The 26,789-nt window shown below is 45.9% G+C and overlaps 1 protein-coding gene across 1 annotated transcript in view; it reads right to left on the bottom strand.

The window, feature by feature from the left end:
* Positions 1-26,789, bottom strand: part of LOC128350628 (cytochrome P450 2J5-like) — a 68,635-nt gene that overhangs the window by 23,908 nt on the left and 17,938 nt on the right. The window contains exons 2-6 of the mRNA XM_053309018.1: positions 22,173-22,335; positions 19,788-19,937; positions 19,331-19,485; positions 12,536-12,712; positions 3,466-3,607 (exon numbers count right to left, since the gene is read on the bottom strand). Of these exons, the coding sequence (XP_053164993.1) occupies positions 3,466-3,607; positions 12,536-12,712; positions 19,331-19,485; positions 19,788-19,937; positions 22,173-22,335 (787 nt within the window). The remainder of the gene's footprint in view (positions 1-3,465; positions 3,608-12,535; positions 12,713-19,330; positions 19,486-19,787; positions 19,938-22,172; positions 22,336-26,789) is intronic.

A 26,789-nucleotide genomic window follows, 5' to 3' on the forward strand; every position in this document is an offset into this window, starting at 1 on the left:
TTTGTTATGTAAATTTCCTGGTTGACAGGAGCAATTTTATTGTTCCTTGTTGCTTTCGAACTCAGAGTTCGTAATTACATCTAATGTTGCTAAATTCTGTGCTGCCACCATAAATATACGTCACTGGATGGTTAATAAGGAAATTTTATTGTTTTAATTTTTATTAGTAGTATGTTTCCAATATTGTTGAAATTTTTAATTAATTCTAATTTTAATCATATATACTCTATTTACTGCTGTATAACTGTAAACTTTTTATTTTGTTTTGACTTGTGGCTGTAACATTCAAGATTCTGATTCTGCTCTTGCAAGAGTTTGTGAGTTTGTGAGCTGCTGGGTGGGGGGAGGAAAGAGGTGGTGGACAGAGAAGACAGTGGCAGTGGCAAGGGGGGAAGAAAACGATGGTGGCCAGGGGGGAGAAAACTGTGGCAGTGGGGGGCAGGGGGAGAAATGGCAGTGGAAGGGGGGAATAGCAGTGGCAGTGAACGGCAGTGGCGGGAGAGAAAGCAGTGGCAGTAGCCAGTGGGGCTGAGAATGGGGGGAGAGCTGAGAGGGAGGGGGAAGGAGGGGGCAGAAATAGAGGCACAGATGCTCTGCACTCAAGCCAGCTAGTTTTAATATATTTTACTATATTTAAGCTGAGCTGTGGTAGTAGCTTCACAGTCCTCACAGCAGAGTAGCATTTTTTTAGTAATTATAGTTTAAACCTACTAGTAATTTTATAGTAATAATTTTATAGTAATTATAGTTTATAGTAACATTGATTGATTGATTGATTGATTGGATTGGATTGGATTGGATTGGATTTGTATACCGCCCTTCCAAAATTGCTCAGGGCAGTTTACAATTAAAAACAAACCGCTAAAACAATAAAGAGATAAAACAAAAATTAAAAACAATATGACAACAGTAAACAATGTTAAAACATTTTAAAACAAGAATTAAACAATTGCAGTAATTAAAATCACCGAAACTGGGTTAAAATATTAAAACCGATTAAAAAACCCTGGAAAGCCAGGCCAAACAAATACGTTTTAAGGGCCCTCCTGAAGGCTAATAGAGAATTCAAATTATGGATTTCTGCAGGGAGCGCATTCCACAGTCTTGGAGCAGCTATAGAGAAGGCCCGCCTCTGAGTCGCCACCAGACGAGCTTGTAGTAACTGGAGACGAACCTCCTCAGATGACCTTAATGTGCGGTGGGGATCAAGCAGAAGAAGGCGCTCTCTGAGGTAACTCGGGCCTAAGCCATTCAGGGCTTTAAAGGTAATAACCAGCACTTTGTATTTTGCCTGGAAACATATCGGCAGCCAGTGCAATTGTTTCAAAATAGACGTAATATGGTCTCTCCGGGTTACCCCAGAGACAAATCTGGCTGCCACATTCTGAACTAACTGAAGTTTCTGAACTACGTACAAAGGCAGCCCCATGTAGAGCGCATTGCAATAGTCAATTAATGTAGCAATTTTAATGTAATATGGTTTTATTGCTTCATAATCTGTCCAATCCTAATGTATGCACTCATAATTACTGCATCACACTATTTTATGCTGGTCTAGGACCATAATAAAGATGTTTTTGATTGAGTGATAGATAGATATAGGTAAGTTGGATGAATTTTCTCAACCATTTTATTTCTGCCCTTATGCTCTTATGAGAACTGTTGGGTTTGTTTGTCTGTTTTTAATGTTATGCTGTACAAAGAAACCAAAGCTACTGTTTTAAATTGACTAAATGTGTTAAATTTATTGTTGTATTTAAAGATTAGAAGCATCTGCTTGATTGTCTCCACCCTACACCTAAAGCCGTTCAACACTACTGGGTTTGGGTTTTACTACAAAGGTTGAAGGGTTGTTACACTAGACACAGCCTGAGAAAAGAAAAGTCTACTTGGTGGCAGTGGTTAAGCATAGAAATCATGGGTCTTAGTTTAGTCTGGTCTGTGACAAGTGTTAGCAACATGGTGAGAGAAGCAGATTCCACCACAGATACATTATTAGATCTGAAATTGTATGTGATGTTTTTATACTCCCTCATCTGAGATACATATTATATCTAAGAGGAATTCAGATCCACAACTAAGCCCAGAACAGTTGTGGGTCCAGTCTCATTTCTGCCTATGAGGTGAAACCCAAACATCTCCCCCTAAAGAGTTTGTGAGTTTGTGAGCTGCTGGGTGGGGGGAGGAAAGAGTTTAGGATTTTCTAGTCTTTCAATAAAGCCAAATACTTCAGAATAGATCTTGGGCTGAATGTAGGGATGTGCAAATTGATTTGTGGCCGAATCAATTTGCCTTGAATCTGGCCAATTCAAATGATTCAACTTCAGATTGAATCACCCTTGAGGATGCTTACCAGATTCGAGGTCGAATTGAATCACCCTCAATCCACGCTCAAATCAATTTGAGCCTCCATTTTGTCCCCCAATAATAAACCACAGGCAATCATGGACAAAGCAACAACATTTAAACAGCAATTTATGAAATAACCTCAAACAAGGTAAAAATGTATTAAACATACATATGAAAATGTATAAACATACACCATGATGCAGCAAATCTCAAACCTTGGAAAAACCCAGCAAATAACAACTCATGTGCAAATGCATGAATGTGCAAAAAGTTTAAGAAAGAATCTTCACAGCTGGGGAACAAAATAAGTTGTGAAGTTAAATAAGCCAAACATGTCATAATTCTCCACAAAACTTTTCAACAAGTGGAAATGTGCAAAGTGTTCAAGATGGACTCCTCACAGCTGGAATGCAAAACATGCAAAACTAGCCAACCCGCACAGAGCATCTGGGCGCTCTTTGGGGCTGGCTGTTCCCTTTTCCCTCCCACCCCACTCTCTCTTGCCCTCCTCCTCCCACCCCTCTCTCTCACCCTCCCCTCCCTCTCACCCTCCTGCCCAAGTCTCTCCTGCCCTCCTTCCCCTCCCCATCCCCCTCTCCTGCCCTCCCCTGCCCCACTTCCTCTTGCCCTCCCCCTGCCCCACTCCCTCTTGCCCTCCCCCACTCCCTCTTGCCCTCTCCCTCCACCCTGCCCCACTCCCTCTTGCCCTCCCCTCCCCCTGCCCCACTCCTTCTTGCCCTCCACCCTGCCCCACCCCCTCTTGCCCTCCCCCACTCCCTCTTTCCTTCCCCCTCTCCCACTCCCTCTTGCCCTCCCCTCCCCCATTCCCTCTTGCCCTCCATCTCCCCCACTCCCTCCTGCCCTCCCCCTCCCCTTTGCCCACCCCCTCCCCCTTCCCCAAAGCTGGTCCAGCATGATTCGATTCAAACTTGAATCAATTCACAAAAACTGATTTGTGCACATTTCTAGCTGAGTGTGATGTTTTTGGACTTCCTTATCTGAGATATGTATGAAATCTTGGAGGAATTCAGATCCACCAGTAAACATAGCAAAGTTACATTCTTCTCTGTGGGGGTTAAGAAGAATCTTTACCGACATTGCACAGGTCTCTCTCACCTTGAATTTCTGGATGATTTACCATGAGGAGCAGTGCCCATTTTAGAGTAGTGGAAGTGGTATCTATCCCTGCACCCATTAATTCCAGAACACACTGAGCCAAGTTGTCCTCATTGTAGGCAGAGTTGGGACCATCTTTATCCTGTTTTTGACAATAGGAATGGTGAAATAACATTTACAAAAAATTACAGATATTTTGCAGTTATTACTAACATACAACCAAATGCCCCCAGAAACTGTGTTGGGAAAGAAGTGAGATGGGTTTTGAGGGGCAGGTTCAACAGCATAAATCCATTTGGTGCTGGTGTAAGAATGAGTGAGGCAGATCTGAGAGGAAAGAGAGAGAAGTGCTAGGATATTCTCTTCTGAAGGGTGAGTAGGACTGAGAAGCAGAATAGGGCTTGCTTATTTATTTATTTATTTATTTATTTATTTATTTATTTATTTATTTATTTATTTATTTATTATGCTTCCATGCCATATTTTTGTTTGACTCTCTGTAAGCATGCTGTCTATACCCAAAGCCACAACTGACTGGACAGAAGGCACAGGTTCCACCTGCCAGACCAGGCACTATTTCATTCTCCTGAAAGAAACGGGAATTTTAAAAAAAGAATTGACCTGCAACAAAAGATGGCAGTATATCCCTGGTATGCAAGTGTTCCCTAAGCTTGTAGCTAATCCTGGTGAAAAACCAATGTTACCAACAAAGACAGGAGCACCTGCTGTAACTTGCATTTTATTTCATATTCATCCCCCCCAGGGTGTTATCGGGGGGGCAGGGGGGCTGGTACCCAGTCCCATCTACTCCTCTCCCCTCAGAAACACAAATGGCCAGTCAGAAAACAATGATTTGACACACCTTTCCCCCTCAGAAGCAGAAGCCCTTGTGACTGTCTTGTGAGAAATTTATCCACTGGAAGAGCAATCCCTCTCTTTTGTTCAAAGCTTCCTCCCATTACTTCCATTAGGTCCATTACCTCTGCCATTCTGTTTGTTTAACTGCTTGAGTTCATGGACATTCCATCCCACTGAGTAACATGTTGGTGTGCTGGGGGAGTTTTTAGACTTAGTTTCCCCACCTTAATTTTTTAAACACCAACATATCTGCAAGTCACCCCAAGCCTGCCAATAGCTCTCACTTGCCTCAGGCATTCAGGGTCTCATCCCTAAGAGTCCCAAATTTCAGCCCATTAGGAAATAATCTAATCTAATCTAATCTAATCTAATCTAATCTAATCTAATCTAATCTAATCTAATCTAGTCTAATCTAATCTATTTCTCTTAGGCATACCCATCACTAATGCCATGTGTGGCAGCTCTTGTGAGAGTTTGTGAGCGAACTGCTAGGAGAGCGAAAGGAAAGCGGTGGCAGAGAAGATAAGGTGCAGGCCAATGGGCAGGCCAAGGAAAGCTGTGGCTGGGGGCAGGAGGAAAAGTGGTGGCCAGGGCAGGGAAAAGGGTAGTGGAGGACAACAGGTGGAGAGAGGAAAGCAGTGGTGGAGGTGGGGGGAAGGAAAGCGGTGGCCAATGGGCAGTGAGAGGAAAGCAGAGGCCAGGGGAGGGAAAAGGAAAAGCAGTGGCCAAGAAAGGGCAAGAGGAAAGCGGGGGGGGGGGGACAAGAGGAAAGCACTGGCAGCTGGGGGGAGCAAGAGGAAAGCGGTGCAGATGCTCTGCGCCCGACATAGCTAGTATATAGATAATACTCTTAAATGGAAATTATTCAATAGTCTTAATAAAGTTCATAAAATATAAATGGCGGCCCTGTAGTTGTTGCTGTTTAATTAAAGCAGGACATGTAGTGATACTTCAGATAGACATAGAGGCTATTCTCACGACCAGGAGGAACCGGGCTAAGGGAGCCTAGCTCGGTTCCTCCTGTTCGTGTGCTGTCATGGGAGCTCTGCGGCTCCCGGCATCAAACCTCACAAAATACCCCTCCCCTTAAATAAGGTTAGCGGAGCAAGTGCTCCACTAACCCCATTAGTTGATCGTGTTCTACTGCAGCACAGCTCTGCTTCACAGCAACACACAAGTAGACCCCCGACCGGGAGGCTACAACAAGCCTCCCGACCTCATGGGTCTCCCCAGGATGCCCCACACACTCACACGGGGCATCGTGGGACTTCCGGGGGCCGGGCAGACCCCTGATCCCCGCCTCCCCTACCGGCTCTGTGACGGAGTCGGTAATCCTGTGGGCAGCTGATCTGGTTGCTCAGGGAGGGCTCCCTGCTTGGCTAAGCATGCTCTTCCTGCAAATCACCTCAAGGCGCTTCACTTTGCTCATGTGAAGTGCTTCACTGAGGCTGTTCTCATGAGCAGCCTAGCCCAGACTAGGGCAGGCCTGCCTGGGTTAGGCTGCTCCTTTGCAGCACCAGGATTGAGCTTGATCCCAGCACTGCCCACTTACCGAACCCAACTTTTAACCCCAGCCATTAAACATCAGCAGGCAATTGTCTGGGTGATGACTGTTTGGGTTAAGAAGCTTCCCCCTGGCCCGCCGCCATTTCCACCAGTAAGTGGGAGTTTGGGAAGGAGCAGCTGCACCAAGTGTGGCAGCTGCTCTAAGGATGCCAGAGTGGGGAAGTCCTCTCACTCCCTCCTCTTGCAGTCACTGCTTATGAGAGCATGTGGCACAGCAGATGAGAGGGCCGTGAGGTTGTGCGAAAAACTTTCTCTTTATTATTTACTAGGAACATAGGAACATAGGAAAATGCCATATACTGAGTCAGACCATTGGTCTATCTAGCTCAGTATTGTCTTCACAGACCAGCAGTGGGTTCTCCAAGGTTGCAGGCAGGAATCTCTCTCAGCCCTATCTCGGAGAAGCCAGGGAGGGAATTTGAAACCTTCTGCTCTTCCCAGAGCAGCTCCATCCCCTGAGGGGAATCTCTTACAGTGCTCACACATCAAGTCTCCCATTCAGATGCAACCAGGGCAGACCCTGATTAGCTATTGGGACAAGTCATGCTTGCTACCACAAGACCAGCTCTCTTCCCTGGAGGGATTCGGAGAGAGTCAACTGGCCAGCCTAGTTCAGATTGGACTTCTCTGACTCCTTTCACAAAATTTTGGAGTTTTACAGAAGTCCAAATGGTGGCAAAGAGATGAATTTGTTTTTTAAGTAATTGCTATGGGAAACACCTATATTGGGCAGCAGCGATATAGAAGGGGGACAGTTGTTGGAAGGCTACTCTGGGAAGAGCAGACACAGCTGAGAAGCTGAGAAGCTGAGCAAGCCCTTCTAAACATCTAGCCTTTTCCACTTCAAACAAACTAAGAGGGGAGTTTTGCAGGGGCTGTTTCTCTCTAAGGGGTAGGTCTTAGTCTCTCTATCTATTCTCTCTATAGGGCTAGGAGTTCTTAGGGTTACCTAAAGGCAGTGTTTACTTAGTAGTGGGGGTGGAGTCAGCTAGGGCTGGGAGGGGCCCCACATTCCATTCCTTTCCTTTGACTCACATCCTGTGTGACAGTTGGAAGCCTACTCTACATATGAGGTGTAGGCCCGAGAGCATAGTGAACAGAGCATAGCAGACAGGGAAAGCAAAGAGGGATAGCAAATAGGACGTAGGAGTTTTGCAGGAGTTTAGCGGGAATTGTGCGGGGGAGCCTGGAACAAGCACCCGCGATCACAAGGATCACAAGGAGCCTGGTGGAGAAGAGAACATAAGTACATATCCCTCCCTCGTATCCCTCATATTCTTGGTAAAGGCTGTTTGGACAGTTAAATAGCTGACCATTACAGCTGAGACCTATCCTAATTAACTATCTAATTAATGGACAATAAGCTCCCTAAATACTGTAAAGAGCCAACTAAAACAGTATGAAGATAGAAGGTCGGCAGGGGAAGGGGCACTTCCCAGTGTATTGCACAGAGTGCCACATGTACGACTATTTGCCCCATGGCAGAAGTCATGGGTGTGTGCTCGGTTCAAGGAGCTCCTGGCTCTCAGGGAACAAATCCGTACCCTCGAGACCAAGGTGGCGGATCTGGAGAAGCTCAGGGAGACAGAGAGACATGTGGATGAGACCTTCAGGGATGTGATAGAGGCATCCCACTCCAGGGCTGGTAGCTCCTCTGCTGTCAGGGAGAATAAAGGTCTTGGGCGAGGAGGACATCGGTCTGAGGAAGAGGGAAATGCTCCTTTAGAAGGGACCCCTTCCGTGGATGATGAGCCCATATCCTCTCGCACAGGGGATACTCCTCTGGGGGGTGGGGGCCTCCTTGTAGTTGGTGATTCGATCATTGGGGGATAGAGAGATGGGTTTGTGACCCACGTGTTGACCGCACGGTGACTTGCCTGCCTGGTGCGAAGGTTGCAGACATTACGCAGCGTCTAGACAGGCTCCTAGGCAGTGCTGGGGAGGAGACAGCTGTCGTGGTGCACGTCGGCACCAACGATGTGGGGAAATGCAGTCGTGATATCCTGGAAGCCAAATTTAGGCTGATAGGTAGCATTTTGAAATCCAGGACCCCCAAGGTAGCATTCTCAGAAATGCTACCTGTTCCACACGCAAGTACAGTGAGAAAGGCAGAGCTGAGGGGTTTCAATGTGTGGATGAGACGTTGGTGCCGGGAGGAGGGGTTTAGATTTTTTAGGCACTGGGACACATTTTGGGGCAAGCAAGGCCTTGAACCAAGATGGAACCAGACTGCTGGCGCTTAAAATCAAAAAGGTTGCGGAGCAGCTTTTAAAATGACACCTGGGGAACAGCCGATGGGAGCTGGGCAGTATCCCGTTTGGCAAAAGCCATCCTTTAAAGTGTGAGGCTGCAAAGAATTCAAATAAAACAGATGGGGACGGAGCAGAACTGCATAAAGAGCAGATGGGAGGCTGTGCCAGCAGGTCAAAGAGTCAAAGGAATAGCATACATCAGGTGAGAGATTCAGTGTATAGGTGCTTGTATGCCAATGCCAGAAGCCTCCGAGCCAAGATGGGTGAGCTGGAGTGCTTGGTTGCTAACACAGAAATAGACATAGTGGGCATAACAGAAACATGGTGGAACAGTGAGAACCGGTGGGACACTGTTATCCCTGGGTATAAACTCTATAGGAAGGACAGGGAGGGGCACCTTGGAGGAGGGGGAGCACTGTATGTTAAAGAAGGGATAGAATCTAACAAGCTAGAAAACCTAAGTGGACTGGAGTCCTCCACAGAAACCCTGTGGGTGACTATACAAGGCCGGAAAGGAATCGTGCTACTGGGGACGTGCTATCGCCCTCCGGATCAAAATGCCAACAGTGACTGGGAGATGCAGGAGGAAATCAGGGAGGCGTCAAGGAGAGGCAGGGCTGTAATTATGGGTGATTTCAACTACCCACACATAGACTGGGTAAATTCACATTCAAGTCAGGACAAAGAGGTCAAATTTCTAGATACGCTAAATGACTGTGCCTTAGAACAGTTGGTCATGGAACCGACCAGAGAGAAGGCGACCTTGGATCTAATTCTGAGTGACACCCAGGATCTGGTGCGTGATGTCAGTGTCATCGACCCTTTAGGGAACAGTGACCACAGTGCCATCAAATTCAGCATACATGCGGGGAGAGAATCACCAAGGATGTCAAACACAGATATTTTAAATTTCAAAAGAGGAAACTTCTCCAAAATGAGGAGTACGGTGAAAAGAAAGCTGAAAGGGAAAATCAGGAGAGTCACTTCGCTCCAGAGTGCATGGAGTTTACTCAAAACCACAATACTAGAAGCCCAGTTAGATTGTATACCCAAAAGGAGGAAAGGTACCACTAAGTCCAGGAGGATGCCAGCATGGCTAACGGGTACCGTCAAGGAAGCCATAAAAGGGAAGAAGACTTCCTTCCGAAATTGGAAGGCCTGTCCAAACAAAGAGAACAGAAAGGAACACAAACTCTGGCAAAAGAAATGCAAGGTGACAATAAGGGAGGCAAAAAGAGAGTTTGAGGAACATTTAGCCAAAAGTATCAAGGGGAATAACAAAAACTTCTTTAAGTACACCAGAAGCAGGAAACCTGCCAGGGAGGCAGTTGGACAATTAGACAATGAGGGAGTGAAAGGGATTATTAAGGAGGATATGGAGGTTGCAGAGAAGCTGAATGAGTTCTTTGCGTCTGTCTTCACGGCAGAGGATACTGAGCATATACCTGTTCCTGAACGAGGCTTTTTAGAGATGGAGGCTAGAGAGCTGAGTCAGATAGAAGTAACAAGGGATGATGTTCTAAACTGTCTGGAAAAACTGAAGGCTGACAAATCACCAGGGCCGAATGGCATCCATCCAAGAGTCCTCAAAGAACTCAAATGTGAAATTGCCGACCTCCTTGCTAAAATATTTAACTTATCCCTGAAATCGGGCTCTGTACCAGAGGACTGGAGAATAGCAAATGTCACACTGACTTTCAAAAGGGGATCCAGGGGTGATCTGGGAAATTACAGGCCGGTTAGCCTAACGTCCATTCCAGGCAAATTGATGGAAAGCATCCTCAAGGATAAAATTGTAAAGCACCTAGAAGAACAGGCCCTGCTGGAAGTGAACCAGCATGGCTTCCGCAAAGGTAAATCTTGCCTCACCAACCTTTTGGACTTCTTTGAGAGTGTCGTGTGGATCAAGGTGATCCAGTTGACATAGTCTACCTGGACTTCCAAAAAGCTTTTGACAAAGTTCCTCATCAAAGACTCCTGAGGAAACTTAGCTGTCATGGGATAAAGGGACAAGTACATGTGTGGATTGCTAACTGTTTGAAAGACAGGAAACAGAGGGTAGGTATAAATGGAGAGTTTTCACAATGGAGGGAAGTAAGAAGTGGGGTCCCCCAGGGATCTGTACTGGGAACGATGCTTTTTAATTTATTCATAAATGATCTAGAAGCAGGGGTAAGCAGAGATGTGGCCAAATTTGCAGATGATACCAAACTCTTCCGGGTAGTGAAATCCCATACAGATTGTGAGCAGCTCCAAAAGGATCTCTCCAAACTGGGGGAGTGGGTGACAAAATGGCAAATGCGGTTCACTGTTAGCAAGTGAAAAGTGATGCACATTGGGACGAAAAACCCCAACTTCAAGTATATGCTGATGGGATCCGAGCTGTCGGTGACGGACCAGGAAAGGGATCTTGGGGTTGTGGTGGACAGCTCGTTGAAAGTGTCGACTCAGTGTGCGGCAGCTGTGAAAAAGGCAAATTCCATGCTAGGGATCATTAGAAAGGGGATTGAAAATAAAACAGCTAATATTATAATGCCCTTATACAAAACTATGGTGCGACCACACTTGGAGTACTGCGTACAATTCTGGTCACCACATCTTAAAAAGGACATTGTTGAACTGGAGAAGGTACAGAAGAGGGCAACCAAGATGATCAGGGGCCTGGAGCACCTTTCTTATGAGGCAAGACTACAACACCTGGGGCTTTTTAGTTTAGAAAAAAGACGACTGCGGGGAGACATGATAGAGGTCTATAAAATCATGCATGGCGTGGAGAAAGTGGAGAGAGAGAGATTCTTTTCCCTCTCACACAACACTAGAACCAGGGGCCACTCCATGAAATTGATTGCCAGGAGGTCTAGGACCAACAAACGGAAGTACTTTTTCACACAACACGTGATCCACTTGTGGAACTCTCTGCCACAGGATGTGGTGACAGCCAACAACCTGGATGGCTTTAAGAGGGGTTTGGATGACTTCATGGAGGAGAGGTCTATCAGTGGCTACTAGTCAGAGGGCTGTGGTCCGCCTCCAGCCTCAAAGGCAGGGTGCCTTTGAGTACCAGTTGCAGGGGAGTAATGGCAGGAGAGAGGGCATGCCCTCAACTCCTGTCTGTGGCTTCCAGAGGCATCTGGTGGGCCACTGTGCAAAACAGGATGCTGGACTAGATGGGCCTTGGGCCTGATCCAGCAGGGCTGTTCTTATGTTCTTCTTATGTTCTTATGCTGTTGGAGGGAGGGGATCCCATCTTCTGCCCACTATCTGCCCACCTACCTGCCCGTCCATGTATATATCTCTCTCTCTTTTTTTTAAATCAAGTTTTTAGCCAATTTAAAACTCACATTAGCATCTGCCAGCCGATTGCCGGGTTTCTCTTGCAAGTCTCTGGTGTAAGATAACAACTCTCTGATGTTACCTCACTTCCCCTGCAACTCTCTGGTGTTATGTTGGTTTTCTTCTAGGTTCACATTGAGTATCTGAGGTTACTTTAAATACTTTAAAAATGTTTTCTTGTACCCTGACCCCGATCTTGACTCCAATACAAACTAGGGATGTGGACAAAACTGTTTTGCCTGGTTCAGTTTGAATTCAAATCAGGTTTGAACTGGGGGGTGGAGGTTTGGTCTTGGTTTTGCTCAAACTCCCCTTGGTTCAGTTCAAATTCAAACCTGGTTTGAACTAGTTCAAATAAGTATGAGCCTCCAAAACTGTGTTGGGTGGTAGGCACCCATGGCTGCCAATTACCACCCAAACCCCAAATCATTTGGGCACTCTGATGATTTTTAATGAATTATTGGAATTTTTTTATTATTCCCCATTACTCCCTATGTGGAGTACCTAAGGGCAAAAAACGGGTCGGTGGTAGGCACCCAGGGGGTTCCTTGAGGGGGTGGAGGCCAGCTCGCCATGCCCACAGACTCATTTTGGGGTGTTCTGGCTCTCCTCAAAAGTGTGGAATGGGGCATCTTCAAATCCCCATTAATCACTATGGGAGGAATACAAAAATTGAAATATACTTCAAAAATTCACCAGTTATCAGAGAAGTGTCTGATTGCCTTGGGGTTTGGTGAGTGGTAGGCACCCATGGGTGCCTACCACCCAACCCAGTTTTGAGGGCTTGAACCAGTTTATACTGGTTCAAACCAGTTCAAATCAAACTAGGCTCAGTTCAGTTCAAATTCAAACCTGCAGGTCAAACCCAATGCATGTTCAGTTCAAATTCAAACCATCAAACTGAACTGGTTCAAATTCGAACCAGTTTGCCCATCCCTAATACATACATTGAGAAGACCCCAAACTAACATTTTCAGGGTCTGATGTGATCAGGTCAGACCTGATCCCAAACGTTGTGCTTGTGCACAGGCCTATTATTTTCATACAAAACCAACACTCACTTTTTCCAGCTGAAGTAGGTAGAAATCTATGAAATCCTGTGGCTCATACTGTGTCTGTTGCATCTTATGGTTTTGTATCTCTTTCTTTGCAAATAAAACTGCCTCATCCATAGCGGAAATTGCCTTCTGGTGAAGCCCTGGAAGATGTTTCATGAGTGAAGGGAAAATTTCATAGAGCTACAGGAAAAATGAAATCAAAATCTTGTCAGTATCAGTTGAGAGCTCATTAATGTGGTGTATGAGGTAGAGACGTGCAAACAGGTTCAAATCCCAATTGGTTTGAATTCAAACTGGTTCAGTTGGAAGGTTCAAACTCGAACCAAAGAGGGCATTGAATTGACAATGGCAGTCCGAGTTGGAACCAAACAGAGCCTGGTTCTATTCAAACTGGTTCAAACTGGTTGAAAGGTTCAATTCCCCAAAACTGGGTTGGGATGGTAGGCACTGATGAGTGCCAACTACCACCCAAACCCCAAAGCTATCAGGCACTCTGAGGTGTGAAAAACTTCTGAGGTGTGAATTCTCATTCTATCATAGCAAATAAGATTGTTTTCAATTAAACAACTCTCATGACCCCACTTTCACTTTTTCACACTTTCCTTTACTATGAATAATATGAGGAAGTAATCAATTTAGCACACTTCACCTTATGAAGACAAACCTCATAAAAATAAATTCACCAAAATTCACCCCCTGCCCAATCACTCTTAAATTGGGGATGGGTGGTAGCCTCCACCCATTAGACACCATCTACCAGCCCACCCCACTCCTTTGGGGCAGATCCACTTTCTGCCCCCAATCTGCCCCAAAGACACCCAAACTTCAAAAATTCTCAAAAAATCAGCCCTCTGCCCAATCCCCCTGAAATTGGGGTGGTAGCCTGCACCCATTAGGCACTACCACCCCACCCCACTCCTTTTGCCCAGATCCCATGCTATGCCCCCGAACTGCCCCAAAGTCACTAAAACTTTGAAAAATCGCCAAAAATCAGCCATGAACCGAATCACCCGAATTTTTCAGGTCCGAAATTCGGGTGATTCGGCTCGTGCCCAAAAAATATCGGGGGACATCGGGGGTGATTCGGTTCAGCCCCGAATCACCCAAAATTTTTTGCACATCCCTACTCCTTAATTGCTGTAGTCTCTCTGTCAACTCAGAGTTCACAGCAATTAAGGTCCATGAACCCAACCAGCTTGGGGATCCTGGGGGGAATTGTGGCCATACAGGCCTTATACCCAAACCCACTTTGGTGCACCAGGGGGACAGTGGGGGCATCCTTAAATACCCATTATTCCCTATGGGGAAAATGCAAAAATTGGAAAAAATCATCCAAAAAATCACTAAAAATCGCAGGAGTGTCAGATTGCTTTGAGGTTTGGTGGGTGGTAGGCACCCCTGGGTGCCTACTGCATACCCTGGATTTGTGCCCCTGGGTACTCTTCATAGGTAATAATGGGCCAGTTCATGTCCCCATTATATTCTATGTAGAGCCTTTTAGAACCAGTTTGAGTTGGGTTTGAATTTGAACCAAATGGGTGTGTGTGTGTGTGTGTGTGTGTGTGTGTGTGTGTGTGTGTGTGGCTAAGCAAAAGCAAAACTGAACCTACTCACACTGGTTCAAAGCTGGTCCAAAATCAAGCCAAACAGGCCAAACAGGTTTTGTGCACATCCCTAATATGAGGCAATTCCTTTCCTATATCAATAGTACTGTGGCTTATCTTGGTGGTTAGCATATGAATTTTTCTCTCAGTTAGTGAAAGGTGGGACTCAGCATCTTCTTTTGAGTCCTGTGAATTTATCCTACTGGAAGATGTGGTTGAAGACTAATTGGAGTAGAGACCCCATATCACCTCCCCAGATATTACTACTATAATGTTTGTCAGAACATGGACAGTCCTCTCAACATGGACACAAAGTACAAAAGCAGGAATTACAGAAATAATTCCTGAAGGATTTTTCCCTGTCTGTGGGAGGAGTTATTCCAGATTATCTTTTTGGATGTCCAGTAGACCTCAAGGAAAATTGAGCCACTTAGTCCAATTTTTGTACATTAGATTATGAGGAGAAGAAAGAAATTAGAAAGAAGAAACTCATAAAATGCTTAATGTGAAGGCATGCATGGGTGCAACAAGGCACATTCTACCAATCCCAACAAAGGAGGCCCAATAATTGTTAGGTTCTGTCTGGATTGAGGCTGAGAGAACCATAATCTCTACAACTTTCCCTTATGTAGCAGACTGCCAAACTTCTAAAGCCTTGCCAGAGCACAGAGGTCTCATGGGTGTTTGGTAGGGCTGTGCACGAAACTGTTGAGCATTCTATCCTTAGAACACCGAACAGGTTCGGAACCCCTACATTAGAACCAGTTTGAATTTGGGGGTGGCTATAAGGATGGGGAGGGTACAATTACCCCCTCTCCTGTGGCACTTAACCCTCTGAGACTCTGTGTATAAATAGTTCGATGGGGTGGCAGCGTACCTCCTTGCTACCCCATTGTTTTCCTGACCAGAAATGACCAGAAGTGCTGTATACACGTGTGTGCATCATGTGCACACCATTTCCAGTCACTTCCAGTTAGGAAAACAACAGGGAGGCAAGGAGGTTTGCTGACGCCCTGCCGAACTATTTATACACAGAGCGCCGGAGGGGGGAAGGTGGTGTAGGGGAGAGTGTACCCCCCCATCCTTAAAGCCACCACTGCCCCACCATAGGCTCGAAGGGAGCCAGTTCCGTGCACATCAAGTACGTGGCTGGCTGCTGTGTGGAATTTTCACATTCATTCATTCATTCATTTAACATATTTCTATATGTTACATCTCTGGGTGGTTTACAACAAACTCCACCAGGAACGTAAGACACTAACAGTAATCCAGTCTGGGGGTGCCCAAGGGATGGGTAATACTGGCCAGCCTGCTGATTCCAGGGAAGAATGCACCTGGTGGAGACCCTTGTGCTGTGCATAGCCACTCCTGCCCAGGGCTGCTACCTGACTATCCAGGTGCAAAGGTGGGTCAATGAATATCTCCAAGCTGCAAACCAGATCCTTCAGGAAGATCACTATCCTAACTAGAGCAAGTAATTCACTTAATTATGGGTTGGCTGCAGAACTGGATAGCTCTGTAGTGTCCGGTTTTAGTTTCTGCTTGAGTTCATCACTGCCCTGCCCCCCAACAAACAGTGGTTCAGGACATCTATGGCTTCCTTGGCATCATTTGAAAAATAAAGTTAGAGCTGGCTATCATCCAAATACTGGTGACAACCCATCCTCAAGTGCCAGCCCCAAGTGGTTCAAGAAGTAAATTTAAAATGAAGGTGAGGGAATACAACCCTCAGGAACCTTACAGGTGCATAAATGTGTAATCAATTCATCAGCTGCACAGCATCCCTCTAGTGGCTGTTGCTGGTCTCTATCTCATATTTAGATTGTGAGCCCACTGGGGACAGAGAGCCTTCCTTCCTTCCTTCCTTCCTTCCTTCCTTCCTTCCTTCCTTCCTTCCTTCCTTCCTTCCTTCCTTCGCAGGTATGCAGTCTAAGGGTGCTTCTGATCCGAGCCTCTGCCTGTTCTCCCAGGTTGAGGCGGTGGCCAGAAGTGCCTTCTATCAGCTTCGGCTGATACTCCAGCTGTGCCCATTTCTTGAGATGAATGACCTCAAACCAGTGATACATCTGCTGGTAACCTCCAGACTGGATTACTGCAATGCGCTCTATGTGGGGCTGCCCTTGTAAGTAGTCCGGAAACTATACTTGGTCCAGAATGCGGCAGCCAGGTTGGTCTGGGTCATCTCGGAGAGACCATATAACTCCTGTATTGAAGGAGGTACACTGGCAGCTGATATGTTTCCGGGCATAATACAAGGTGCTGATTATAACCTATATAGCCCTTAACAGCTTAGGCCCTGGATATTCAAGAGAATGCCTTCTTCATCATGAACCCCACCGCCCACTGAGATCTGCTGGAGAGGTCAGTTTGCAGTTGCCACTGGTTCGTCTGCTGGCCACTCAAGGATGCGCCTTCTCTGTTGCTGCCCTGAGGCTTTGGAATGCATTCCCTAGCGAAATAAGAGCCTCCCCATCTCTGACAGCTTTTAAAAATGCATCTGTTCACCCAGGCTTTTAATTAATATTGTTTTAATGGTTTTAATGCTGTTTTAAAATATTCTTTAAAAAAATTAAATTGCTGTAATGTTCTAAATTTTTCATTTTTCTTTTAACTAATGTTTTACTTTGTTTTTATTTTGCTGTAAACCGCCCAGAGACATAGGTTTTGGGTGGTATAAAAATATGTTTAAAAATGGACTGGGTCTCACGATCTGCGAAACCCGGTTTGGGGCGCTGAGCGGGAAGACCGGGCTAAGCCCGCTCTCCCCACTCATGAGATTGGCTGCCCACACGATTGCCAGCTCCAATTCTAAAGACCACTGGTTACTGTTTAATACCATGGTCCGTAGTCCAACTTCCTGCCTCACTTGGTCATTACAGTACACTCCGTTGGCATATAAGATCAAAAATATTATTAACAAGCATTGGCATATAGTGGCTGAGCTACCAGGGTGTGAAGTTTCACCCCTGATTGCTGATCGAAAAACCCCTAGTATTCGGGACATGTTAATAAGCACTGATCTTTCACCTTTGTATTATGAGTGTGGATTCTATGATAGCAAATTAGAGTGGATTCATGGTGTCTCATTGAAAATCTCATTTGCTATCATTGAATCCACACTCAGAATACCTCAGAAACAACAGAACCCTGTACGCCATGGGTTAGAAACCCATGGGGTTGGTTGGCACCCTATGTGCACTACACCACCACTCGCTCTGGGCCACCCCAGCACCCCCCAAGTGCACTTATGGGGCTGCTGAAAGCTCCATTCTATTATAACTTATGAGGAAAAACCTTAAAGACGCGTAAACTTCAACAATTCACCAAAAATCAGCCCTCTGCCTAAATCCTTTGAAAAAATTCAGGTAGCTTCCTTGCCCCTACACGGCACTACCACCAACCCCACACCGCTCTAGGCCACCCCTTCCCCCCAACGTGAAGCAATACACCCTCCATTATACCTAATGGGGGAAAACCTTAACGACGCATAAACTTCAAAAATTCACCAAAAATCAGCCCTCTGCCCAATCACTCTGCAATTGGGGTGGTAGCCTCCACCCATTAGGCACTACCACCCCACCCCACTCTTTTGGCACAGATCCCATGTTATGCCCCCTATCTGCCCCAAAGACACTAAAACTTCAGAAATCCACCAAAAATCAGCCCTTTGCCCAAACCCTCTGCAATTGGGGTGATAGCCTCCACCCATTAGGCACTACCACCCCACCCCACTATTTTGCCCCTGGGACCTGAAATTCGAGCAGACATCACATCAGACCTTTTTGCATTGAAGTCAATGGGAGGCAAAAAGGCGGGAAATTCAAATAGACGTCATTGCTCAAAATGGAGGGGGATCTATTGGCCACAAAATGGAGAGCCAAAACATCCAAATATTTCGGATCCGAAACAGGGGTGATTCGTTTTGGATCCAAAATTATTCGGAGCTCTTCGTGGGTGATTCTGTTCGGATCCGAATCACCCGATATTCACTGTTTCGGGTACAGATCGTTCTGTACCCGAAACATTCCGCACATCCCTAGTTCTTTTAGTCCATATACCTCTAGGACCTGGTTCTCTTTTTTACAGTGTTCTATTTCATAGATCCCTTTTTAGGCCTATCTCTAGTCATCTCTCTGTCATTACAAGAGGTATAGAACATGGAGGTTTATTTGCGGGTTCTTTCTTCCTTTTGCTATTGTTACAGTTCATGTGACCTTCAGCTCTTTGCCCAGGGTTTCAACATTCATTTGTTTTGGGGTTTTAGGGTTCCCCTCTAGTTCTGTGAGTCTCTGTATTTTTTACCTGTTAATTTGGGTCTCCCTAAGGTATGGCATACATTTTGTACCTTGTTTATGGGCTTGTATAACTGAAAGGATGACTCACAGGCAGTATCTACATTTTAGGTTTCATGATCAATGTGGTGTAGTTTGGGCTTAGTCTCCTTTCATTTATGATAGGCTACACCTTTAAGTTAAGTCTGTGGTTACTTTACAACAGCTGTAAAGCCTCTTTGGCTAATTACGCCTTCTGTTTATAACCTGTGAAGAGTTTTCAGCAGTAAGGTGAATCTTGAGGTTTCAATATGCTTGGTAAAGTTTGAATGTATAGTAATGTTACTCAATCTTCATGTGAGTGCCCTCATGTTTATTCCTTTGTGGTCTTTACTAGTAATGTTTTATTGTTTAATATATATACTCTTTCATGTATTTTATATCATTATTTCAGCTTGTATCAATGGGAAACAGCCCCTGATGAAGTGCCTTGCAAAACAGCTACTTATCCCGGCTTGGCTGTAGTGTGCTCTCCACTATTTAACTTGTCATCCACCATCAGTCATCATGGTGCATGTCACTTGCCTTTTCCTGTATCAAGGACTTATTATGGTTTAAGGACTTATGCTTTGTACTGCATACATCACAGAGCAGGCTGCTTGCTTGTTTTTGATTCAAGGACTTATGACCTGAACTGTATGTACAGGTACTTATCCTTATCTGGAATACATCCTGGACTCTGCCTGGATACTATATATACCATTCATCAGGCTGAGTGAAAATTTAGACAAGGGTATCCTTGCTTTTATGCCCAAACCAAACTCTAACCACTAGTTTTCAGTACTCACTCTAAATACTAATAAAGAGTGAATGTTGCGGGGGGAGGGGATTGAACTCAGTAGGCAAGAAAAAAGTCTACTCACCCCATGAGAGACTGTAGATATAACCTTTACCATACAAGCAATGGCTTCCACCTGTTTTTGGAAGGTTTCCTTGGGAAACTGCTTTCCAAAAGCCAAGATTCTTATCACTTTGGAGACTGAATTGGTGATAGGTGATGAAGGATCAAAAGGCTGCCCTGCAAAGAAAGTTAATTGAATTAATATTGATATTAATTCTTCCTCTCCTCTTAATACTGAGAATGGGACACAGTAATGGAGTTAGGAAAACATTTTTTTCAACAAAGTGAGAGAAGTAATGCATCAAATTCTGTTCAAAATGTACAGATTGTACTTGAAGAGTTCTGAAGACTGGTACATTTATTTATTTATTTACTTAAAACATTTATACACTGCCCCTCCAGTACATTACTGCTCAGGGCAGCTCACAACATTTATAAAACATGTGCCAGCCTAGTATCAGTAGTCATTTTTCACTCACCTTTTTCCTCTGCAAAAGTCTCCACAAGCTGTTGGGCTTCCTCGATTATGTGGTGCTCCATCCCTTTCCTCCCCAGTCCCAGCTTCCGCAGAGTAACTACCCCAAAATGCCTCTGCTGCTTCCACGTATGTCCATTTGCAAATAGTATGCCTAAGATATTCAGGAATCAATGAAACATCTTTGCTCACAAAATTCATGATATGTTTGGTTGTCAGTACATGTATACATGGAACCGGTTTGGCCAGACCAGTCTAGAACTGGGTCTGGCTGAACAGGGTCGGGTCCAGTCTGGCCACCAAACCGGTTCAAAGGCTGGTTTGGGGAATATACTTGTAAAGGGGAATCCAGCAAGGATTCCCTTTCATAAGTAAAAGGGCAATCCCTGGGAAGAGAGAAAGAGTTCTTACTAGTACCTTGGCAATGAGGATGGCAGAGGCAGCTGGGGCGGCAGTGGAGACATTGGTGGTGGCAGCAGTAGCTCCTCCAAACCCCCTTTTGACCTCCTGAAGAGCAGCCCATTTTTGTTACCTCTGCACATGCACAGAGGCCATTTGCGTCACCACACGATTTGCTGAGTCAGCAGCTCAGTAAAAGAAAAGCAAGCATGCTTGGGTTGTGCTGGGAGGGTGAGTGGTGGCAAGCCGTGGTACTGGCAGCTGCCCCGGCCACAGTAAGCTTTTTTCACCTCTTGCCACCCCCAACCAGCTTACTGTTCTGAACCATTTCGCCTGAACTGTGCCTATTTCAGGTTGATCACCGACTGAACCACCCTCTGTTCGGTCTGTGATGGAAACTCCGGACTGCCCCCAGTTCTAGGCAAACCCATTCGGAACATACCGTTCATGCACACCCCTCATTGTCAGCTTAGAATACATCAGTGCATCAAAGAGCAACCCATTCTTGAATAAGTTTTTTTAAAAATGCAGCTTGTCCGTATGATCATAGGAGTGCCAAACCAGGGCAAGAAAGTGGTATGTACTCCTTATCTGAGTCATGTGCACTTAAAAATCAAGGAAGAAGGAGGGGAGAGTTATCGTGTGGGAGGCAGGAGCTGGGTGGGACTACTTTTCATCCAACCCAGGTAAAATGTTGGGGACAGAACGTAGGTGGGTGTGCCCATCCTACCCAGCTCCTATCTCCCACATGATCACTCTCCTAGCCTTCTACCTTGATTTTTTTGTTCACATGACAGCAGATCGGGAGAGCGCACAGCTCTCCTACCCTGGAAGAGTTCTAATCTGACCCTGGTTAGAGTGAATGAGCCTATTACTTCCTTTCCCATCTCATGAAAGCAGACATGATGTAGCCTCCAGCCCCTACATGGGGCTTTTATATAACTGCCTGCAAAAGACTTGTTCAGCCCTAGAGTGGACTTCATGCAGCCCAGCCTCTCTGAAGGTGTGGTTACAAGTACAATGACAACCTGCCATCTCAGTTTGCTTCTGGTGATGAAGCACTCGTTAGTTTCCAAGTAGATATAGTCTAGTCTTGTTTTGTTTGCCTACATTCATGTGGATTTCAATAACAGGTGACATTTGTCCTGCATCCCATCTCATTAGTTTGGGCTATTCCTAGCAAGTTCAGTACAAGTCCCACAAACAAAAAAAGTAAAGTTAGAAGAGGTTAGATGACACTCATCCTCGTAATGACTCAGCTGCTCTTTGCTTCTTACCTCATATCCAACCTCGTCATGCCTGTTGCCACCCTTCACACTATGTATGTTATAGCCACTTCTACCTTGCAGTCTAGGCAATGACATGTGTTGCTACCTTTGCAAAACCCATGTATTCTAGGAACATAGGAACACAGGAAGCTGCCATCTTCCAAGTCAGACTATTGCTCCTTCTAGCTCAGTATTGTGTACACAGACTGGCAGTGGCTTCTTCAAGATTACAGGCAGCAGTCTCTCTCAGCCCTAACTGGAGATGCCAGGGAGGGAACTTGGAACCTTCTGTTCTTCCCAGAGCAGCCTCATTCCCTAAGGGGAATATCTTGCAGTGGTCACATGTAGTATCCCATTCAAATGCAAACCAGGGCAGACCCTGCTTAGCAAAGAGGACAATTCATGCCTGCCAGCACAAGACCACTTCTCCTTTTATAAACACCTGTGCAAGATTAAAAATGCTCATGTCTCCTTTGTTGACTTTTCAGTTTATGTGGAGGCCTCTGTAAGAGCTGATGTGACCATCTCCAAATCTAATGAACAATAGCTGGGAAATGGAGCACAATTTTTATTTCCAGAGGATGATTTCTATTTTCCTGGAGAAATCTCCAACTGACTGAAACATGCAGAGTGCTTTCCTTCATTCTCTTTTGGTTAAAACATCTTTATGATTTCTCTGGAGAGAAGATGATTAAAATGACGTAGCTTTTAAAACAACTCACCTTTGCCTTTTATTACAGCGTTAAGAAAAGGGGTCTCTATTCGCTCAGAGAATTCTTCAGAACGTCCAATCAGCCCTTCTTTAACAGCTTGGAATCCAGAAAGTACCACCATGGGTCGTGGCCCTAACCATAGAGTGTAAATCTTGCCGTATTTTTTCCCCAGCTGCCATTTTTGTCAAAACAAAGGAAAGAAATGTCATATTCAAAGAAACTAGATTATTTTAAGTTTATATACCTGTGTGAAGCTCTCCTCCCTGCCAATTTCCCCTCCCCCCATCTCAGATTCTTGACTCCAGTCTTCTCATTCCCTCATAGTCCCTCTTTTGAAGCCCCCACCCCCACCGCCTGCCTTACCGCAGTCTAGGATCAGGACAGCAGAGCCAATCCCAGCCAGGGGCTCTTCTGACTGCTCAGCCCCTCTGTGACAGAGAGGCAGGTGAGCCAGACATTGCTGACACCCAATACCTTCATTCTTTGCTATACTGGTGACCTGGAGTTGGTTACTGGGTCTTTTGACCCTCTCGGAACTCAGCGCCTATCTGGAAAATCACAAGTGGCACAGCCTAATGAAGAGCTGGTTATTTGGAAGGGGAAGTGTGGAGAGGAGCCTGTGCTGTTACTCTCTTGTCTGATCTAACTTCTTCCCATGAGTCTTATGTTTCCCTCTTCTTTGAGAGAAAATGCTTGTGAGGTGTACTTGGTGTCAGAGGCTTTTCTGGATGGAGAGATGATGGTAAATTAAGGTTTTATGGTGCAGCTGACTCTAGGCCATTTTGCACCATTTTATCAATTATTTTGCAAATGCACCAGAGGAGACCACATTGAGCTTCCTGTGCTGTCTATTTCTGTTCCGTTTGCTCATTTTTACTCAATAGATGTTTCATAAATGGCTTATGGAACTTCCAGGGGCTGGGAGGCACCCGAATCCAGCCACCCCAACTGGCTCTGTGATGGAGCTGGTAATCATCTGGGTGGCTGATCCGGCCACTCAGGGAGGGCTGCCTGATTTTCTGCAGAGAGAGCGGGTCAAGCCTGCTCTCTCTACAACCCCACCGTAGGCTCTTCAAACTGCTCATGTGTAGAGACTCATAGATTGTGAAGTAGATCTGTTGGATCTTTTGCGTTTGACACCTCCAGTTAACACAAAGCAGGTTCTGCATTAGAGACTGAGCAATACTAACAGGAGAAATTAATGTTAATCGGGAATTTCTAAAGATATTTTTTTGCCTGCTTTGGAAAACATTGGTGAGCCTTTTCATTCATAAGAATAGTTCACTATGACCTTAATTACTGTGAAGAGAGTAATACAGCTACTTGGTCAGTAGATGAAAGGTCCCTCAATTCTTTCCAACACAGGCAAAAAATAATTCTTTAAAAATTCCTGATTAATCAGCAATAAATCCTATCAAGTTGAGGGTGGTTTGAGGGAGTTGAGGATGGCCCTCCTGTGTCCCCAGGCCCACTTTAGGGAGCCCTGGCACCCACCCCAAGGGGTGGGGTGGGACTGCCTCAAATCCCCATTATTCACTAGGGGTAATAAAAAACACTTTTTAAAAATCACCAATAGTCAGAGAAGTGTCCGATTGCCTTGGGGTTTGGTGGGTGGTAGGCACTCATGGGTAGGGATGTGCAAAAAATTTCGGGCACAGAACGATCTGTGCCCGAAATGAACAATTTCGGGTGATTCGGGGCCGAACCGAATCACCCCCGATGTCCCCCGAATTTTTTCGGGCACGAGCCAAATCACCCGAATTTCGTGCACAAAAAATTCAGGTGATTCGGTTCATGGTTGATTTTTGGCGATTTTTTAAAGTTTTAGTGACTTTGGGGCAGTTCGGGGGCATATCATGGGATCTGGGCAAAAGGAGTGGGGTGGGGTGGTAGTGCCTAATGGGTGCAGGCTACCACCCCAATTTCAGGGGGATTGGGCAAAGGGCTGATTTTTGGTAAATTTCTGAAAATTTCATGTCTTTGGGGCAGATTGGGGCATATTGGGGCAGAAAGTGGGGCCTGGGGCAGAATAGTGGGGTGGGGTGGTATTGCCTAATGGGTGCAGGCTACCACCCCAATTTCAGGGGTTTGGACAAAGGGTTGATTTTTTGAGAATTTTTGAAGTTTTGGTGACTTTGGGGCAGTTTGGGGGCAGAAAGTGGATCTGCCCCAAAAGAGTGGGGTGGGGTGGTAGAGCATAATGGGTGGAGGCTACCACACCAATTTCAGGGGGATTGGGCAGAGGGCTGATTTTTTGAGAATTTTTGAAGTTTGGGTGTCTTGGGGGCAGATTGGGGGCAGAAAGTGGATCTGCCCCAAAGGAGTGGGGTGGGCTGCTAGATAGTGTCTAATTGGTGGAGGCTACCACCCATCCCCAATTTAAGAGTGATTGGGCAGGGGGTGAATTTTGGTGAATTTATTTGTATGAGGTTTGTCTTCATAAGGTGAAGTGTGCTAAATTGATTACTTCCTCATATTATTCATAGTAAAGGAAAGTGTGAAAAAGTGAAAGTGGGGTCATGAGAGTTGTTTAATTGAAAAAAATCTCATTTGCTATGATAGAATGAGAATTCACACCTCAGAAGTTTTTTCTGAGGTGTGAATTCTCATTCTATCATAGCAAATGAGATTTTTTTCAATTAAACAACTCTCATGACCCCACTTTCACTTTTTCACACTTTCCTTTACTATGAATAATATGAGGAATAGCAATAGCAATAGCAATAGCACTTACATTTATATACCGCTCTATAGCCGGAGCTCTCTAAGCGGTTTACAATGATTTAGCATATTGCCCCCAACATTCTGGGTACTCATTTTACCGACCTCGGAAGGATGGAAGGCTGAGTCAACCTTGAGCCCCTGGTCAGGATCGAACTTGTAACCTTCTGGTTACAGGACGGCAGTTTTACCACTGCGCCACCAAGGGCTCTCCAGGAAGTAATCAATTTAGCACACTTCACCTTATGAAGACAAACCTCATACAAATAAATTCACCATAATTCACCCCTCTGCCCAATCACTCTTAAATTGGGGATGGGTGGTAGCCTCCAGCCATCAGGCACTATCTACCAGCCCACCCCACTCCTTTGGGGCAGATCCACTTTCTGCCCCCAATCTGCCCCAAAGACACCCAAACTTCAAAAATTCTCAAAAAATCAGCCCTCTGCCCAATCCCCCTGAAATTGGTGTGGTAGCCTCCACCCATTAGGCACTACCACCCCACCCCACTCTTTTGGGGCAGATCCACTTTCTGCCCCCAAACTGCCCCAAAGTCACCAAAATTTCAAAAATTCTCAAAAAATCAGCCCTTTGTCCAAACCCCCTGAAATTGGGGTGGTAGCCTGCACCCATTAGGCAATACCACCCCACCCCACAATTCTGCCCCAGCCCCCACTTTCTGTCCCAATATGCCCCAATCTGCCCCAAAGACATGAAATTTTCAGAAATTTACCAAAAATCAGCCCTTTGCCCAATCCCCCTGAAATTGGGGTGTTAGCCTGCACCCATTAGGCACTACCACCCCACCCCACTCCTTTTGCCCAAATCCCATCCTATGCCCCTGAACTGCCCCAAAGTCACTAAAATTTTAAAAATTCACAAAAAATCAGGACTTTGCCCAATCCCCCTGAAATTGGGGTGGTAGACTCTACCCATTGGACACTACCACCCCACCCCAAAATTTTGCCCCTGGGCCCCTTTTTACCCCCCCGAATCGATTCGGATTCAGATTTGGACTAAATCCAAATCCGAACCGAATCAAGGGTGATTCGGGTGACCCAGATTCGGGCACAAAACAGAACGGGGGTGATTCGGCTCGGGTCCGAGCCGAATCACCCGAAAATCCGAATTGCACACCCCTACTCATGGGTGCCAACCACCCACCCCATTTCTGTGTCCCTAGCAGGCCACCTACCCACTGAATCCTGTGGTCAGATGGAACCAGGGGCTTGTGTTCAGCACTGGGTTATGCCAGTGGGTGAGGTTTATCAGTTGCCAAGTCAGAAGTAGTGGTGGTGGGCACACTGCAATTTTGTTAGCACGGCTGTCACTCAAATCAGCAGAAGGTGGAAAGGGGGAGGGTAGGGATGTGCAGAGGCTGCTGCCAGGCAGGTAACCAACACTATGGCTCAACCATAGGCCAATCACTCACCCAGTTCAACCTCCAACTTGGGGTAGCACAGCCGTGGGGAGGTTTACCTTGAGGAAAACCAACTGCTGAAACACACCATGGTCCAACTGATACCAAGCAGGTGTTACTATGTCGCCAGCATGTGAAAACACCCGCTCGCTCTGGACACTGGATGGCGGGCAAGAGAGGAGGCGCACAGCAACCACCGCCAGGTCTGGATGGTCTTGGCGGTGACTTGCCCAGAACTGTGCACAGTCCATCTCTGGGTCTTCCTCCACAGGCTCCTCCAAGTACTGGGCAACGCATTGCTCAGCACTGGTGGGCCTGGTGGGCTGAGCCTTCCGCACACCGGGCAAGGCTCCAAGTCACACCTGCTGAAACCACTGGGCTGATTTCATGTGAGGAAGTACCTGTTGTGTTCGCGCCACTGCCTGGCATGCCACACCACTGGACTGTGAAAAGGAAGGGGATGGGGAAGGGGTAGCTGATGCCGC

This window comes from Hemicordylus capensis, chromosome 3, assembly GCF_027244095.1.
Source record: "Hemicordylus capensis ecotype Gifberg chromosome 3, rHemCap1.1.pri, whole genome shotgun sequence".
In the NCBI taxonomy this organism is placed as follows: Eukaryota; Metazoa; Chordata; class Lepidosauria; order Squamata; family Cordylidae; genus Hemicordylus; species Hemicordylus capensis.